The sequence below is a fragment of the Chiloscyllium plagiosum genome, chromosome 9 (assembly GCF_004010195.1).
Source record: "Chiloscyllium plagiosum isolate BGI_BamShark_2017 chromosome 9, ASM401019v2, whole genome shotgun sequence".
NCBI lineage: Eukaryota > Metazoa > Chordata > Chondrichthyes > Orectolobiformes > Hemiscylliidae > Chiloscyllium > Chiloscyllium plagiosum.
In genome coordinates this window covers 39372207-39389758 of record NC_057718.1, presented here as the reverse complement: position 1 = coordinate 39389758, position 17552 = coordinate 39372207, and the positions used below count along the sequence as shown (strand labels likewise).

Below are 17552 nucleotides of genomic sequence, written 5' to 3'. Positions count from 1 at the left end.
TATGACATGGTAGTAAGCAGCCTGTTTTACAATAAGTTGGGTAAAAAGGGCACCAATGAATCAGCAGCTTGTATTATACCAAAGTGGGTAAGACTTTTGATTCATTATCTCTCAATTTGCACTATACACCTAAGATGAATTTATGTTCATCTATATCTTGGAAATATGGTTAGGAAGCCTTGTACTTATATTGCACCTTTCATAACCATCAGACATCTCAAAGCAATTTGTTGCTAATGAAATACCTTTTAAGTGTAGTTTGTCATGAAGTAAAAGATGAGGCAGTTAATTGCGAGCAGCAAGTTCCCACAAACAGCAATGTGATAATGACCAGATTATTTTGTGGCATCATCTTAAAATTAAAGTGACATTATTTAGCAGTAAAATTATGAAGAGTGTTTTCTCATAAAGGATATGAGCTATAGAACTCCTTCCTCTCACACACTGAGAATGTTGGGTCAATTTTAATTTTCAAGACAGAGATTAAGAGATTTTTGATAAATAACATTCTTGAGGGATATGGACCAAAAGCAATTAAACTGCAAATTCAGCCATGATCCAGTTGAATATCGGAACTAATTTAACACCGACTCCTGTATCTGCCGCCTTCTATGCCAGGAGCAAGCATTTATAAAATTGCCCCAATACAGAATAGGGAAAGAGGCAGAAGAAAAGGGCACCTTCTCTTTCATTCAATATGATCTCAGTAGAGACAAAGTTTTTTTCAGAAATATGATAAGCCAAGTGTTTACTAAAAGAATGAAGCCACAAGATTCATAGTTTAAAAATATATAATTTTAGTCACAGAAATCAAAGAACATTGCAGTGCTAACAACTACACTTCCACCCTAACTAGTCAGTTCCATTAAAGATATTAAAAGTACAATGAACATTGTTACTTACACCATAAACCAAATTTAAAAGCTCAGATTTTCTTCTATAGCTGGTTAGTTTACACAACCAAAAGACTTGCATCAGATATTTTTCAGAAATTGAAAGATTGGTCACTTGGTCTGAGTACTGTTTCAAATGTTCATGTAAAGTTTGAGGTTTCTTAGATTTTCCACTTACTTCCAGAAAGGCTATCCCTTCAATGGAGCTCCAATTTCTCATGGTTTAGGCTAACAGCTCAATATAGGAAACAGAATTGGCTGGCATCTTAATAGTAGCCACCTTGAATTGTGACTTTCCTGGGTCTATATTTCTTTTACTCTGGCATCCTGCATTGTGCAAACTAACACGGTCCCACATGAAATTAGCTATCGCTGAATTTTAACTCACTGTTTTTTAAGTCCTTTAGTCCTTTTAAACCCTTCTTGCCAGCATACAAAATTTTCAGAGTCTGACTTGAGAGATATGCTTCCTCTATCCAATGTGCTCTGAACTGAAAAAAAACAAACTGCTTGAAAAGAAAAGATACCCAATCTACTCCCCCCCCCCTATAATTAAATTATCTTTGAATTCTTTTCTTCCTATTTGTTATTTCCTAAACAGCTTGTTCACTTAATCAGCTATTGGAAGCAAATACCAAAACATAGAAAATAGGAGCAGGAGTCGACAATTCGGTCTTTCAAGCCTGCCATGCCATTCAACATAATCATGGCTCATCATCATATTCAGTGTCCTGTTTCCCCTTTTGCCCATACCCTTTAATCCCTATAGCTACAAGAGCTATGTTTCCTTCTTTAAAACATTCAATGTTTTGGACTCCACCCCTTTCTGTGACAGGAAATTCCACAGGTTCACTGCTGTCTGGGTGAACAAATTTCTCCTCATCACAGTCTGAAATATTCGTAACCTTTGACTGTGACCCCTGGTACTGGGTTCTCTGGACATTGGTAACATCCTTCCTGTGTTTACCCTATCTAGGCCTGTTAGCTCATCCAAAGTCCCGTGAATATAGTTCTAACTGATCCAGTCTAGCTTCATATATCAGTTAGCAAGATTCTCTGCTCCTCTACACAAATCCTCGCTATGCAATCTGCTGCACCTGTCTGCTTACTTTCAGCAATTGGTGAAAAAGGACACCCAGGTTTTACTGCACCTCCCCTTTCCCGAACCAATTGCCTTTCAAATAATAACCTGCCTTCCTGCTTTTGCTGCCAATGTGCATAACTTCACATTTATCCACATTGTTATTCTTCTGTCATGCATTTGCCTACATACTCAACTTGTGCAAATCACACAGATGCATCTGTATATCCTCCTTGCAGTGCACCATCCCACCCAGCTTTGTATCGTTTCCCAACCTGGAAATATTACATTTAGTTCTGTCATTAATATACATTGTAAATGGCTGGGATCCAAGTTCTTATCTCTGTGGTACTATGCTGGTCACTGGCTGTCACTTAGAAAATTATTTGTTTATTCCTCCTCTTAGTTTTCTCTCTGCCAATCAGTTCTTTACCCATGTTTGCAAAGTACCCCCCAATCTCATGTGTTTCAATTTTATATGCTAATCTTTTATGTGGGACATAATCGAAAGCCCTATGAAAGTCCAACTAAATTAACTCCTCTGGCTCCCCCTAATAAACTTTACTGGCTCATCCTTGAAAATTTCCAATAGGTTTGTTCAGCATGATTTCCCTTTCATAAATCCATGTCACTGTGTTTAAAGCTCTTAAAACTTTTATACTGGACACCAACATTTTCCCCACTGTTGATGAAAGGCTAATTGGAACATAATTCCCTGTTTTCTCTGAACCTCCTTTTATGTAAATAGCAGTATTATATTAGTTACTCCCCAATCTGTCAGAACTGTTCCAGAGCCTGAAGAATCTTGAAAGATTGCTATCCATGCGCCCACTATTTCGAGGGCCATTTCCTTAAGCACTGGGATGTAGATTATTGGCCGTTGGAGATTTGTTGACCTTTACTCCCACCAAATGGACTAGCACGATTTCCCTACTGATACTGATTTATTTCAGTTCCTTTCCTTACCATGTGTTCCCCAACATTCTTTAGGACTTTATTTGTGTCCTCCTTTGTAAACATAGAATCAAAATATGTGCTTAATTGGTCTGCCACCACTTTATTTCCCATTGTAACCTCCCCTATTCCTGATTGTAAGGGACCTTCACTAATCTTTCCAATTTTTATGCCCTTTCCTCTGACCTTACGCTGTCCCCGATTTCCCTTGATAGCTATGGCCAGGTTGTCTTTCCCATTGTACTTTTGTGTCAGATTGAAATGGACAATTGTTACAGTTTCTCCATGCACTCATTAAATGTTTGTCATTGCCTTCCCGCCATCATCCCTTTAAGTAGCGTTCCCCAATTTATCATGGCCAGCTGGCGCTTCATACCATCATAGTTTCCTTTATTTAGAATCAGGACCCTAATTGGAGAATCACTGTGTCTCTCTACAGCTTACTGAAGAATTCTATCGTATTATGGTCACTGTTCCCCACAGAGTCTCAAACAGCTGGATTGCCAGTTATTCCTTTCTCATTACACAGTGTCCAGTCAAGGATGGCTTGTCCTTTGGTTAGTTATTCACCATATTGATTCAGAAAATCATCCCGTATACCATCCAGGAATTCCTCTTATGTGGTATTCTTACTGATTTGGTTGTCCCAATCTATATGCAGATTAAAGTTATCCATAATTACAGCTGTACAGATGTATTGCTTGCAGCTGTAATTTCCTGTTTAATATATTCCTCAACATTACCATTACTGTCAGAGGGTCTATATACAATCCCCATTATCTTTTCATGCTCCTTGGTGTTTCTTAGCTGTACCCATACAGATTCCACTTCACCAGAGCTAATATCTTTCCTCACTATTCGGTTCATTTCATCTTTCACCCAGTACTGCTACTCACCTCCTCTTCCTCTTTGCCTGTCCTTCTTAAAAACTAAATACCCCTGTATATTTAGTTCCCATCCTGCAGCCACATCTCCGTAATCCCAAACATATTATGGCCATTTATATCCATTTGCATGTTTAATTCATCCACTATAATTATTGTGGATGCTCAGGGCATTAAGACACAAGGCTTAAATCTTGTCTTTTCAACTTTTCTAGTTCTGGTCGCATTATTTAGTACTTTGGCTTGAATTCTCTGCCTTTCACTTTTCGTATTTCCAATTCTAAAACAAGTTTGTTTTACTCAACAAGTCATTAATTCCAAAGTAACCTATTTGAAGAATCATATAGTGTGGAAACAGACCCTTTGATCCAAACAGTCCATGCCAACTAGTTTTCCTGCGTTTGGCCCACATCCTTTTAAACCTTACTGTCCAAATGTCTTTTAAATTTTGTGATTGTATTCACCTCTACCACTTCCTCTGGCAGTTCATTCCATATTTGCACGACTTTCTGTGTGAAAAGGTTACCTCTCAGGTCTCTCTTAAATCTTCCCCTCTCACCTTAAATCTATGCCCTCTAGTTTTGGACTCCCCTACCCAGGGGAAAATACCTTAGCAATTCATCTTATCTATTCCCCTCATGATTTCATAAACTTATATAAGGTCACCGCTCAGCCTCCTTTGCTCCAGGGAAGAAAGTTCCAGCCTATCCAGCCTTTTCTTATAACTCAAATCTTCCAGTTTCAGTAACATCTTTATAAAATCTTTTCTGCATCCCTTTTAGTTTAATAACATCCTTCCTATACCAGGGCAACCTGAATTGTAGGCAGTACTCCAAAAGTGGCCTCACCAATGTCTTGAATAGATGCAACATGACACCCCAAGTCCTATACTCAATTCTGTGACCAATGAAGGTAAATGTGCCAAACCTTCACTCCAACCTAAAAAGTAAGGCTTTTTTCACATGGCCCATCACATAATCGGCATCACAAAATCAGATTGGTCATTGCCACATTGCTTCTTGTGGAAATTTGCTGTTCTCAAGTTGGCTGCCATTATTTCCTACAACAGTACAAGCTATTGATTTCAAAATCACTTCATTGGCTTCCTGTCCTGATGTCATCACATAGTGTAGTGGCAGCGGGCTGGGCAGACCCAGAGGTTATAGCATGATAGAGATGTGCAGCATGGAAACAGACCTTTTGGTCCAACACGTCCATGCCGACCAGATATCCCAGACTAATCTAGTCCCATTTGCCAGCATTTAACCCATATCCCTCTAAGCCCTTCCTATTCATATACCCATCCAGATGCCTTTTAAATATTGCAATTATACCAGCCTCTGCCACTTCCTCTGGCAGCTTATTCCATACATGCACCACCTCTGTGTGAAAAAATTGCCTCTTAGGTCCCTTTTATATCTTTCCCCTCTCACCCTAAATCTATGCCCTCTAGTTCTGGACTCCCCCACCTCAGGGAAAAGCCTTTGTCTATACATGCCCTTCATGATTTTATAAACCTCTATGAGGTCACCCCTCAGCCTTCGATGCATCATAAGAACAGAAGAGAACATAAGAAATAGGAGCAGGTGGAGGCCATCTGGCCCATGTAGCCTGCTCTGCCATTCAATAAGATCATGGCTGATCTTTTCATGGACTTAGCTCCACTTAGCCACCTGCTCACCATAACCATTAATTTCTTTTTTGTTCAAAAATCTATCTTTGCCTTAAAACATTCAATGAGATATTCTCAGCTGCTTCACTGGGCATGGAATTCCACTATTTCACAACCCTTTCAGTAGAAAAGTTCCTCCTCAATTCAGTCCTAACTCTGCTGCATCTTAACTTGAGGCTATGCCCACCCCTAGTTCTTGTTTCAGTGGAAACCGTCTCCCTGTTTCCGTCTTATCTATTGCCTTCGTAATTTTATATGTTTCTATAAGATCCCCCTCAATTCCACTGAGTGTAATCCCAGTCTACACAATCTCTCTTCATAAGAAAACCCAGCAAAATCTCTGAAATCTCCTCTGCACCCTCTCCAGTACCAGTACATCCTTTCTCAAGTAAGGAGACCAAAAATATACACAATACTCCAGGTATGGCCTCACCAGCACCCTACACAGCTGCAGCATAACCTCCCTATTTTTGAACTCCATCTATCTAGCAATAAAGAACAATATTCCATTTATCTTCTTAATTACCGGTTGCATCTGCAAACCAACTTCTTGTGATTCATGCAGAAGGACAGCCAGGTCCCTTTGCACCGCAGCATGTTGCTGTTTTTCACTGTTTAAGTAATAGTCTGTTTTGCTGTTATTCTACTAAAATGGATGACCTCACATTTACCAAAATTGTTCTCCATCTGCCAGACCCTTGCCCATTCACTTAACCTATCTGTATCCCTCTGCAGATTTTTAGTGTCCTCTGTACACTTTGCTCTATCACTCATCTTACTGTCATGTGCGAAATTTGACACACTACACTTGGTCCCCAACTCTAAGTCATCTATGTAAATTATGAACAACTGTAAATTGTATCAAAACTGTTTTAGACTGTTTGAGAATTCGATATGGGGACCCTCTTGTGGCATTGTGGTAGTATCCTTACTCCTGGACCTGGAGGCCCAGGTTCAATTCCCACCTGCTCCAGAGGTGTGTAATAACATCCCTGCATTAGAAAAAATAGGTTAAATTAAAATAAATATAATTAAGATTAAAAAAAAACTTTCAAATCTGGTTTCATTAATCTTTCAAAAGAAAGAAAGTGTTGAAAAATGCTAGGACACAATTAGTAATTTTTGGAATTTTTAATATGATTTTATCATTTCTTGTTTAATCTATAGCAGTTAAAATATCATAAAAATAATATCTATTCTGACTTTCAGGGATAATAGAAATGATTGCCTGATAAATCTGTGATAAACTGGATATATTTTCCCAAATGCTGCTTTCTTTGTTCCATTTTTTTATGTGTTTTTAAACAGGTTGGCAAATACAATTGAATATGTTGATACCTGAAGATTAAAGGAGAGTTTTTGTTTGGTAATATAAGTTTTCAAATTGCTTGATGTGTTTACAGGCTGGGGTAAATTTGCCCGTTTGACAAGAGCCCTTACAAGTAGCAGAGGTGTTCTACAGCAGCTTGCTCCAACTGTACATAAAGGGGAAAGTGTTCATAAACATTCACGGCTGGCTGAGGTAAGAATAAGACACAATTAAGATGTGAAATTAATTCAGATAAGTCAGTGTTTTCACATATGTAAATGAAGAAATGCTGCTGTCTTTGGCACTCAGAGGATTGCTGGAGACCTGGTACCTTCTCAGCCCCAGGCAGAAGTCATGCCCCTGCTCTCTGCTACAAATGATTTGCTCAATCTGCAGAGACAGGCACAGGAAAATCATGATGGTGTGCCAGAGGCTGGAGTGAAGTGTAGCAGAGTCCTCCAAGGTTCTCTCTGCTGAGGTGTCTCCGACACGCGAGCACCAGGTTGTCTCCATGGAAACAGTGGTAGTCACCTTGGGGACCCAGGTGCAGCAGTGACTGCTGGATATACATTCAAACCTGCACATCATCATTTTAACTAAAGTTGCTCAGCATCAATCGGGAGGTGAGAGGGGGTGAGAGATCTTGGCCTGATTCTAGGTGCACCTTCCCAGATGAGAAGCTTCTTCATACATCCCTAGGGTGTAAGAAATTGCAGTTGCCAAGCATCATTCATCTCTCACAAGCAACCCACTAGAATCATTGAATCCCTACAGAGCAGAAAGATGCTCATCAAGTCTGTACCGACTCTCTGAAGAGCATCCCAACCTGACTCAGACCCCTACCCTAGCTCACATTTCCCATGGCTAATCTACTTAGCCTCCACATCCCTGAACACTAGGGCAATTTAACATGGTCAATCCTCCTAACCTGCACATCTTTGGACTGTGGGAGCCTAGTGCTCTGAGGCAGCAGTGCGAACCACTGAGCTGCCATCCTCTTTGATTCCACTGGCTCATTGGCTGTGACCATCGACTGTGACTGATCTTCTGGATTGTAATTGAATCAGCTCCTATACTGGCTGCATCCCCCCCCCTACCAACTGACTGCAGACCCCTTCACCGCACAAAGTACTCAACCCTTTTGACTTTTGCCTATGACCATGTACTTCAAGCACATGCAGTATGTTTACCATGTATACTGCTGGTTAATGCTGCAGCCCTGATATTGACGCAGCATCTGACCACCTCTTCTCTGACTGATGTATTTATTCCTCAATGCTTCGCTCTGCCACAAGCTGCCTGCCTGTCATTCTGCACTGAAAAGCAGGTTAAATCCCAGAGGCTGCTTGCCTCTAAGTACGTGCTCAAGGCCTTATGTGTTAAGAATTATCTAAAGGCCTGCAGCTGAAAAATCTGTATCAATAGATTAGATATCTGGCTGCCCTTGAGTGTAAAGCAACCTGGCCATGTATGTAAGTCCTAGATGCACCTCAGCTCCAAATTAGATGTCCAAGGACCAGAAATGGTGGCTCATTGGTCCAAATGCTGGCATGATGTTGTGATGCTGGTCCCTAAGTGATGCTAAGCTGTGTCGATTAAGGGCTGGAGAGGATTGCAGCCATTGACATGCAGGGTTCGTGTGTAGGAGAAGCAATTCTATGTAAAGAGAGTTTAGAGCTTGGCATAACCATACTGCAAGCTGCGCCCTGTATTACCTGTCAAGTTTTGCACTGTCTAGTTTCTTGATGGAGGAGAGGAAAATTGGAAGTGTGATGTTTAATCCAGTGAGCTGTGGTATTAATGAAGTGCAAATGTATATCTTGTTGTCACTCGAGGGTGAGATTCTGAATTCGCTATCTAAGGTTTGAGGACTAAATCTGGCCTTTTTTTCCCAATTTTTTCAAATTAAGTCATTTTGCTTTCCATTAAGTGTGTCATAGATGTTTGGAGGAGAGCATCCCTGTCCGTTGACCAGGACACCAGAAAGAATTTCCTTGTTACACTCCAAAACAGTGCCACAGGATCTGTTACATGGCCTGAAAGGGCTAATGGGGCATTGGTTTAGTGACTCTTCCAGATGATGGTGCAGGGCTCCCTCTGTGATACACTGCAACGTTCTGCTAGATTTTCTGCACAAGTCTTCAGTGTAGCTTGAATTCACAATCTCTGATTCACAAACTGTATTAATAATGGAAGTTCTAAGTGCAAACCAATTGAAAAGAAATGTATATTCAATAGACTGACCTGAGTCAGTATTCAAAGAGGTGTTTAAGTCTCACCTACCACAGAGGTGCGTTGTTACAGGTCGATTGAAATCACTAGATCCATTAGAAATGTGCACCATTTGTTCTTTTTTTTTTGCTCATACTAATGAAGTTTTCATTAAATTATTCACCATTATAATTTTTATACATAATGTTAAATCCTCGCTTATGTCCATACTTCTGGCTGTGAAATTTGATGATCAGCTAAAGGTCACCTTTTAGCAGTGAGGTGTTGAAATGCAATTAGGAGCAGATAACCTATTCATTTTTTTTTTGTCTGTTTAAAGCTGTGTGATGAAATGACTGTCATGTTTGCCCATAAAACAATGGTCATTTTTTCTAGATATAAATTGTTGTATGTGAATTTCTTTCTATTTTTAAGATAATTAATATAAACGTAATTAAACAATATAAAGCTATTATTAATATATAAAGTTATGTTTGTATAATATTGTATTTCTCATTTTTGATGTTCTGCAAATTTTTTGTAGTCAATAGTTAAAATAGAATTGAATGCTCCTTTACCAAACAGTATATGTCATATAGGATTGACACTATCCTATATGAATCCTGCAATGAAAATTGAAAATAACTGAAATGACAGCTCTCCATCTATGTGCAAAGAAACTGAGTAATATAAATTCTATTGATCGTTAATCACAGAACACTTAATACTGCACATAATGTACATTTTGCTATGTGTACCATTGAAAGAGAACAATTATACAAAAATAGAAAAGGTCTGGTGTTTGACATTAATTATTATTAAATGCTTATCAAGTGATGTTTGGTCCTTTTGACTTACTGATATGATTTTGAGGTAATGCTTGTAATTGGTTTCCATAGTAAAAATCCTGCTAAGACTTCAAAACTGCCATCCTCTTCAAATTCTGAGTGCTTTGAAGTCTTGGTTATGATGCTGGGGTTAGCAATTACCAGCTATCTGAAATGAATCAGCATGTACCTTTGTCATCAAGATGAGTTGTTGCAATGTGAACTATGCTTCCACTGAAAGGAATTTTTCTCTTTTACATTTCTAATTTAAAGTCTTCTAATAGCCTTGAATTATTGAAGGTTTAATGCCCCTAGTATCTTTTATATGCTTGTGTAGTATTAACTTAAAGCATTTGAATCTTCTTAATGAGATGCAGACCTCATGGCAAGATTCGCTTCAAGCAAGATAGGATAGGAATGAGAAGCATGATAATTATTTGTTCCTCATGCGTTTGTAATATGTGTGTCTTGATGATGATCCTTACTCAGCAGAAAATGTAAAATTGAACTTTTACTTGGAAATGTGGTCAGCATCTCAGTTGTAAAATATCAACTCTTCCTCAAGTCCACTACCTTCAGTTTTGTGCATTCTCAGCCAAGGTGTTCAATTGAGGTTGATCATATTATTGAGTAGGTTTGAATGGAAGGGATTGCTGTGACCACCATAAATGCAAAACTATTTGAGAGCATGATTGTGGGGGGTTAATATTGAAGTGTTCTCTCACCTGAATGCCATCAATGCGGCAATGTGTTTGCAGTGTAGAGCAAGTTTTATAAATAGACATTGACGCATCTTAACTAGCGATGTGTAGTCTGTACAACAAAAATTCTGACCCTTATGAATTTGGCTGTAGAGATGTGTCAGCAATTTAATTGTCCACAAGCATCACAACTGGACGTAGCAGGACTATGGAACTTAAATCTGATCTGTTGCTTGTTGGGTCGCTTAGACCTCTCCATCACAACTTGCTTTGTTTTGTATGCAAATAGTCCTGTACTGTAACTTCACCAGGTTGACATCTCATTTTCAGGTATGTTTGCTGCTGCTCCTGGTTTGTCCTCCTGCAGTCTTCACTGAATTAGGATTGGTCCCTCAACTTGATAATCACGATAGAGTGAAGTTATGACAGGCTGTGAGGTGACAGATTGTGTATCAGTGCTGCTGATGGTCCACAGTGCATCATGGATGTACAGTTTTGGGTGCAAGATCCATCCTAATTGAATTGATTGTATTAATTGAATTGATTGTCATGTGTACTGAGGCACAATGAAAAGCTTTGTCTTGCGAGCAATACAGGTAGATCACATAATTAAATAGCATAGATAAGTAAATAATAGGTAAACAGTGGCAAAAACCAAAACACAGGTACAGGTGAATGCTAAGAGTTTGTGAGTCCATTCAGTATTCTAACAACAGTAGGGTAGAAATTGTTTCGAAAACAGCTGGTGCGTATGTTCAGGCTTCTGTACTTTCTCCCTGATGGTAGAGGTTGTAGAAAAGCATTGCCAGGGTTGGATGGATCTTTGAGAATGGTGGTGGCCTTTCCTTGACAGCGGCCTGGTTGATGGATTCTATAGATGGGAGGTTGGCCTTTGTGATTGTCCAGGCTGAGTTCACCACTCTCTGTAACCGTCTCTGATCTTGAATGGTACAGTTGTCATACCAGGTCGTGATGCATCCAGACAGAATTCTCTCGATGGCGCACCTATAAAAGTTGGCAAGGGTATTTGTCATCCTGCCAAATTTCCTCAGCTGCCTGAGGAAGAAGCGACATTGTTGGGCCTTTGTAACCAATGCATCCACGTGAACAGTCCAAGAAACATTGTTGTTGATGACCACTCCCAGGAGCTTGACACTCTCCACTCATTCCATCTCCGTGCTGTTATTGTATAGGGGACATGAGTAATATCCCGCTGATAGTCAAAATGAATTCCTTGGTTTTGCCGGCACTGAGAGCTAGGTTGTTCTCAGTGCACCATTTTTCCAGGTTTTCCACCTCTCGTCAATTGTCTGTTATGTCGCCATCTGAGATTTGACCAACTATGGTGGTGTCATCAGCGAATTTGTAAATGTAGCACAACGGTGGTATCACACACACACAATAGAGACTTTTCTCAGTGGAAAGATAAGACTTTGTCTCCATAAGAACTGTGCAGTGGTCACTCTGATCAATACTGTACATTCTATGCCCTTATCACCCCAGTACTTCTTCCAGTTGGTGTACAGCATGGTGAAGTACCGGTTCATTCAGGGGAGTTGAGGAGTGGGGTTGTGGATAGAGAGGTGGAATGGCCACAGTAGGTGGTGATCAGAAGGAAGTTTCTTTGCCCATGTTTGAGCTGATGTGGGCTTCATGTTGTTTGTAGTAAATGTTGAGTACCTCCAGGACAACTCTCTCCTGACTGTGTACCACTGTGCTACCACCTTTGCTTGGTCTGTCCTTCTGGTAAGATAAGACATACACAGAGATAGTGGTATCAGAAATGGGCTATTGCTTGATTAGACATTTGTGGTACTGCTTCCAATTTTGGCATAGGATTTTGCAGGTCTGGGTTTGCCACTGCTATTTCCAGTGCCAAGGTCACAGCTGGTCTTGTCGAATTTCAATCTTTTTTTTGACATAGCAGTTTACTACAACTGAGTTATTTGCTGGTCCTTATCAGAGGGCAGTTGAGTCAAGAGTCAGATATAGGCTAGACAAGGTAAGGACAGCGTTTTCCCTTTCCTAAAGGACATTATTGAACTGGATGGATTTTTACTACAGTTGACAATGATTTTATGATCACCATTTGACTAGCTTCTATTTAAATTTGATTTATTTATTGAACTTAAATTTCATCATCTATTGTAGTGGATTTCAAACACCTGTCCCGGAGCATTAACCTGGATCTCTGGCTTGTTGAATGGGGTATAACCTTAATGATCTTCAGTGTTCACATTTACTACTGAACAGCCTCACTGTTCCTGAAAAAACATTATAGGTCACATTCTCCATCATGATAAAATAACTTTCTAAAGAATGTTGATAATGAAGCTTCATCGTACTGTATGTATGAGCCAATCATTTACTTCACTCTGTGAAGTTTTAATCAAATATGTAAACAAAGTGGACTTTACACCTGAGTTTACTGTCTGTGAGAATACTTCCAGTAATTATCTGCTTAATGTGCTTGATGACATTATTGCTGGGCTGCTGGTGATCTCTTGACTTGGTACCAGATTAAGTAACATCAAGAAAGGGAGAATCAATTGCAAGTGATTCTACTCCTTCAGTGTCCAGTTAGATTGTAATCACTGGATCTTGTACGTCTGCACTTGATTTCCTGGTAACTGCTATGATTCATTCATTCTTGGGAAGCATGTATCTTCCAAGTTTTCCATTCTCCCCATAGCTTCAGCAGTTGATTCTTAGGAGATGATGCCTGCCTTCTGAATAACTGAATGAAGACTTCTGAAATCTTGTATAAGATTTCGTCCTTGGATTGAATAGATTACCGGAGGAGAAAGTGAGGTCTGCAGATGCTGGAGATCAGAGATGGAAATGTGTTGCTGGAAAAGCGCAGCAGGTCAGGCAGCATCTAGGGAACAGGAGAATCGACGTTTCGGGCATTAGCCCTTCTTCAGGGCTAATTCCTGAAGAAGGGCTAATGCCCGAAACGTCGATTCTCCTGTTCCCTAGATGCTGCCTGACCTGCTGCGCTTTTCCAGCAACACATTTCCATCTTTGAATAGATTACCGCCTGTCTGATACCATCTACAAGGCACAAGTCACGAGTGCGATGGAATAAAATCTACTTGCTTCCCTTCATCACTTATACTCAGCAGCAGCAGTGCGTACCATTTACAAGATGCACAGCAGTCACTCACCAAGGCTCCTGTGACATCACCTTTCAAACCATCTGGAATAACAAGGGCAGCCCCACCCCTGGAAAAACACCACCTGCATATTCCCCTCCAAGCCATTCATCATTCTGACTTGACAATATATTGCTGTTCCTTCACTGTCACTGAGTCAAAATCCTGAACTCCTTCCCTAACAGCATCGTGGGGATCCCCATATTGCAAAGACAGCATGCGGTTCAAAAAGAAAGCTCACCACCACATTTTCCAGGCAATTAAGCATAGGTTATAACATATATAGGATATCCAGCTACAATTTTTTAGTTCACATTAATTAGTTTTTTTTAAATCAAATGATGACCAATCTATCTTTCTCCCTTGGCCTTTCAATGGAGGGCTCTTACCCAGCACTCATGGTGGGACAAAAAATGCCCTATTCTTATTACACGGGCTGCTTGTGCAAGTGGAATGGCAACTTGTGAATGGGGCATTTTTTATTGAGAGCATGACTAGCTCATGTTCACTGTGATGCAGCAGTTACAGCAATGCATCATTTTGACTGCACAATCTGTGAAAGATGGCCAATTATAGGAAGGTATTAGAGGCAGTAGTGTGCCTCAGAAACATGAGGTGGTGAGTTCAGGCCCTGAAGAAGAAGCTGCTTCCCTGGGTTGACCTCAAATGGCTAGCTGCTATCATTGCTTACGAATGAAGCCAACTCTTTGTTCGCGTTTCTGTGCTCCTTGCACCACCTAGAGGTGGCATTTGTATGAGCTACAGTCTTAAAAATTAGGGAAAGCTCTTTAGGACTGAGATGAGGAGCAGCTTTCTGTCCCAGACGATGGTGGAGGCAGAGTTGTTGATTGTTTTAAAGCAGATGTAGATATATTTTTATTAGGCTAAAGGATCAAAGGTTATTGGGAATAGATGGTAACATGGAATTTGAAGCTCAAACAGATTAGCCATTATCCTTTTGGATGGTAGAGTTTTGTTAAAGAAAGGTCATAGCTTTAGATCTTGCAGAATTTGTTCTAGGTTCTTTGATTTAGATCACGCTGTAACCCAGGATCATTGATTTCTCAGCAAATATAGCTAATCCTATCAGGTTGTAACATCTCAGAGGTGTACTACTGGGTATTAGCCATTATTAATTTCAATGTTTTGTTAATAATCATAATTTGTCTTTGCTGTGCAGGTATTACAACTTGGGTCTGAGATCCTTCCACAGTACAAGCAAGAGGCACCAAAGACTCCACCACATATAATCTTGCATTACTGCGCATTCAAAACTTCCTGGGATTGGATCATCCTGATTCTGACCTTCTACACTGCAATCATGGTTCCATACAATGTCTCTTTCAAGACTAAGCAGAACAATGTGACTTGGTTGGTTGTTGACAGCATAGTTGATGTAATCTTCTTAGTAGACATTGTCCTCAATTTTCATACCACCTTCGTTGGACCAGCAGGAGAGGTCATTTCAGACCCGAAGCTCATCCGTATGAATTATTTGAAGACTTGGTTTGTAATAGATCTCCTCTCCTGTCTGCCGTATGATGTCATCAACGCATTTGAAAATGTAGATGAGGTTGGTATCTGATCATTTTGTTTTGTAATCTATGGATGCTATAAGTTTTTCCTGCTCTGGACTAACAATGAATAAAATAAGTCAAGACTTTTTATTCATAGTGTTATCCAGCTAAGGATATCCAGCTATTGCTAGAATGTGCTTCTGTGTGGATGTCAATTGAGGCATAGCTGTGATATCTCATGCCTACAGGAAGGAAGAAAATTGGAAATTTACTGGAACCTTACAGTGTATTAATGAATTAGTGATGTTGACTTTCATATTAATTGTTTATATGCCAATCTGGTGGAATGAGGCATCCTCCTTTTATAGAAATCAATGAATTGTAAAACAGGCAGATCCTAGACCCACAATTAAAGATGAAAATCTGCTTCAATATTTATTATGTTTCCTAAATTAATTTGGGTGATTCCTCAACATGTTTAAATATGTAAAATGAACAAGACGAACCATTAAAATACATTTTGTTTCAATTAGATTCACTCAATGCTAATATTGTAATTGACTGGCCAGTTTCCAGTATTTCCAAGTGATGATATTTAAACCAGATTTTGGCAAGAAAAGTTTCTATTAGCAAGCAGTATGGGAGCTGTGAAGCTGGAAAAATGGGATGGGGTGCCTGAAATAACTTCACAGAGGCCAGTATCCCGTCACCAAGTTGCCCTTTATTTACATGTGCATAGAACTTGACACTGATCGAGCTTCCTCAGAGCCAGCAGTCAGAATGAATAGGATGTCTGACACTCCTGTTTATATCTGTCAGCCAGGGTTAACAGCCCCAATCAGGGAACTCCTATTCTATGTGGTTCACCTGATTGATCTCATTACAATCTCGACAGTGCCTACCACCAAAATGCATTCCTAAAGTTTCTTGTCACTTGAGCAGTATTTCAGTTGCCCACCTATTCCTTCCATGATCACATTTAAGTGATGTCAGGGAATGAGAAAGTAAAGTTTAGGAAATTAGTTATTTTGCTACTCTTGGAGAAAATGAGGACTGCAGATGCTGGAGATGAGAGCTGAAAATGTGTTGCTGGAAAAGTGCAGCAGGTCAGTCAGCATCCAAGGAGCAGGTGAATCGACGTTTCGGGCATGAGCCCTTCTTCAGGAATGGGCTCATGCCCAAAACATCGATTCTCCTGCTCCTTGGATGCTGCTTGACCTGCTGCGCTCTTCCAGCAACACATTTTCAGATTTTGCTACTCTCCTACAGTACTGCAATCAATCCAGCAAGATCAGATGGTGGACAGTTCAATATTGACTCCAGTAGCCCAGAGTTCATACACACTGTTTTGACCTGGATAGCATTAAGTTCCTATGTTGCAGTATGCTCATACGGGTCTGTGGTGAATATTTGATTTCATTCCCAGTTTCAGCTTTATAGAAGGTGGAGGACTTTAGAGGAAATGAATCATATAGAACTCAGCAACTAACTTGAAAGAACCAGGATATTGATAATTTGGGGCATAGAGATGGTGGTGCAATGAGAGATGGCTAGAATTTCTCTTTTTTAAGATGGTTATTACCTAGCACTGAGGAAGGTCTGATATTTTATTCGTTATCCACTAATAAAGTTATTAATTATTTCCCCAACTTAATAGCACTAAAATGCGCTTTATTGTGCAGCATAATTTGAAATTATGCAGTGTTGGAAGAGTATTTACTTTTGTACACCTCTCTGTCAATGCTGTCAAGATGATAGCTTGTCAAGGAGGAATTCTGAACAAGTTTTTCAATATTGTACTGTTAATCTAGGGAATAGAATGCAAAGGCACAAGTAGCATTTTGGCCCTCTGCTCAGTTGTGCTCAGTGATCCTGATGGTGTGGTTGCTTAGTTTAAACTCCCTGTGGGAATTATATTATCCCAATTAATTCATCAAATGGCCTTATCCATGTCACTAAGCATATTCTTCTGTGGAACAAAAAATGGCAATAAGTGGTTTTCTGAACTAAGAAGAAATCCTTGTTCACACCCTGTTTCCCCATTTTCTTGTGTATATAATGCTTTTCCATTGAGAATAGTGCCAAAGGAAGGTTTGAAATGCTATTTTCATTGTGTGCATTAAACAGCATTTATATGCTGCGTTGTGACAGAGTTTCTTGGATACATGCAGAATACAAAAAGATGTTGTAGCTAATTGTATGTTTCCTGTTTGTCTATTCATTTACAATGAGTAAAATAAAGTACTGTATTTGATTTACAATAGTTCAGAACATTTGCACTAGCCTTAACATGTTTTTACACTTTGTTTTCTTCTTGCTTTCTACTTTTTCCATTTGCATGCTTCTTT

At 39.7% G+C, this 17552-nt stretch overlaps 1 protein-coding gene across 2 annotated transcripts in view; it reads left to right on the top strand.

The window, feature by feature from the left end:
• Positions 1–17552, top strand: part of kcnh1a (potassium voltage-gated channel, subfamily H (eag-related), member 1a) — a 283339-nt gene that overhangs the window by 45723 nt on the left and 220064 nt on the right. For both annotated transcript variants that reach the window (XM_043695750.1, XM_043695751.1), the window contains exons 5-6: positions 6888–7006; positions 14868–15260. In XM_043695750.1, coding sequence (XP_043551685.1) covers positions 6888–7006; positions 14868–15260 — 512 coding nt within the window. The remainder of the gene's footprint in view (positions 1–6887; positions 7007–14867; positions 15261–17552) is intronic.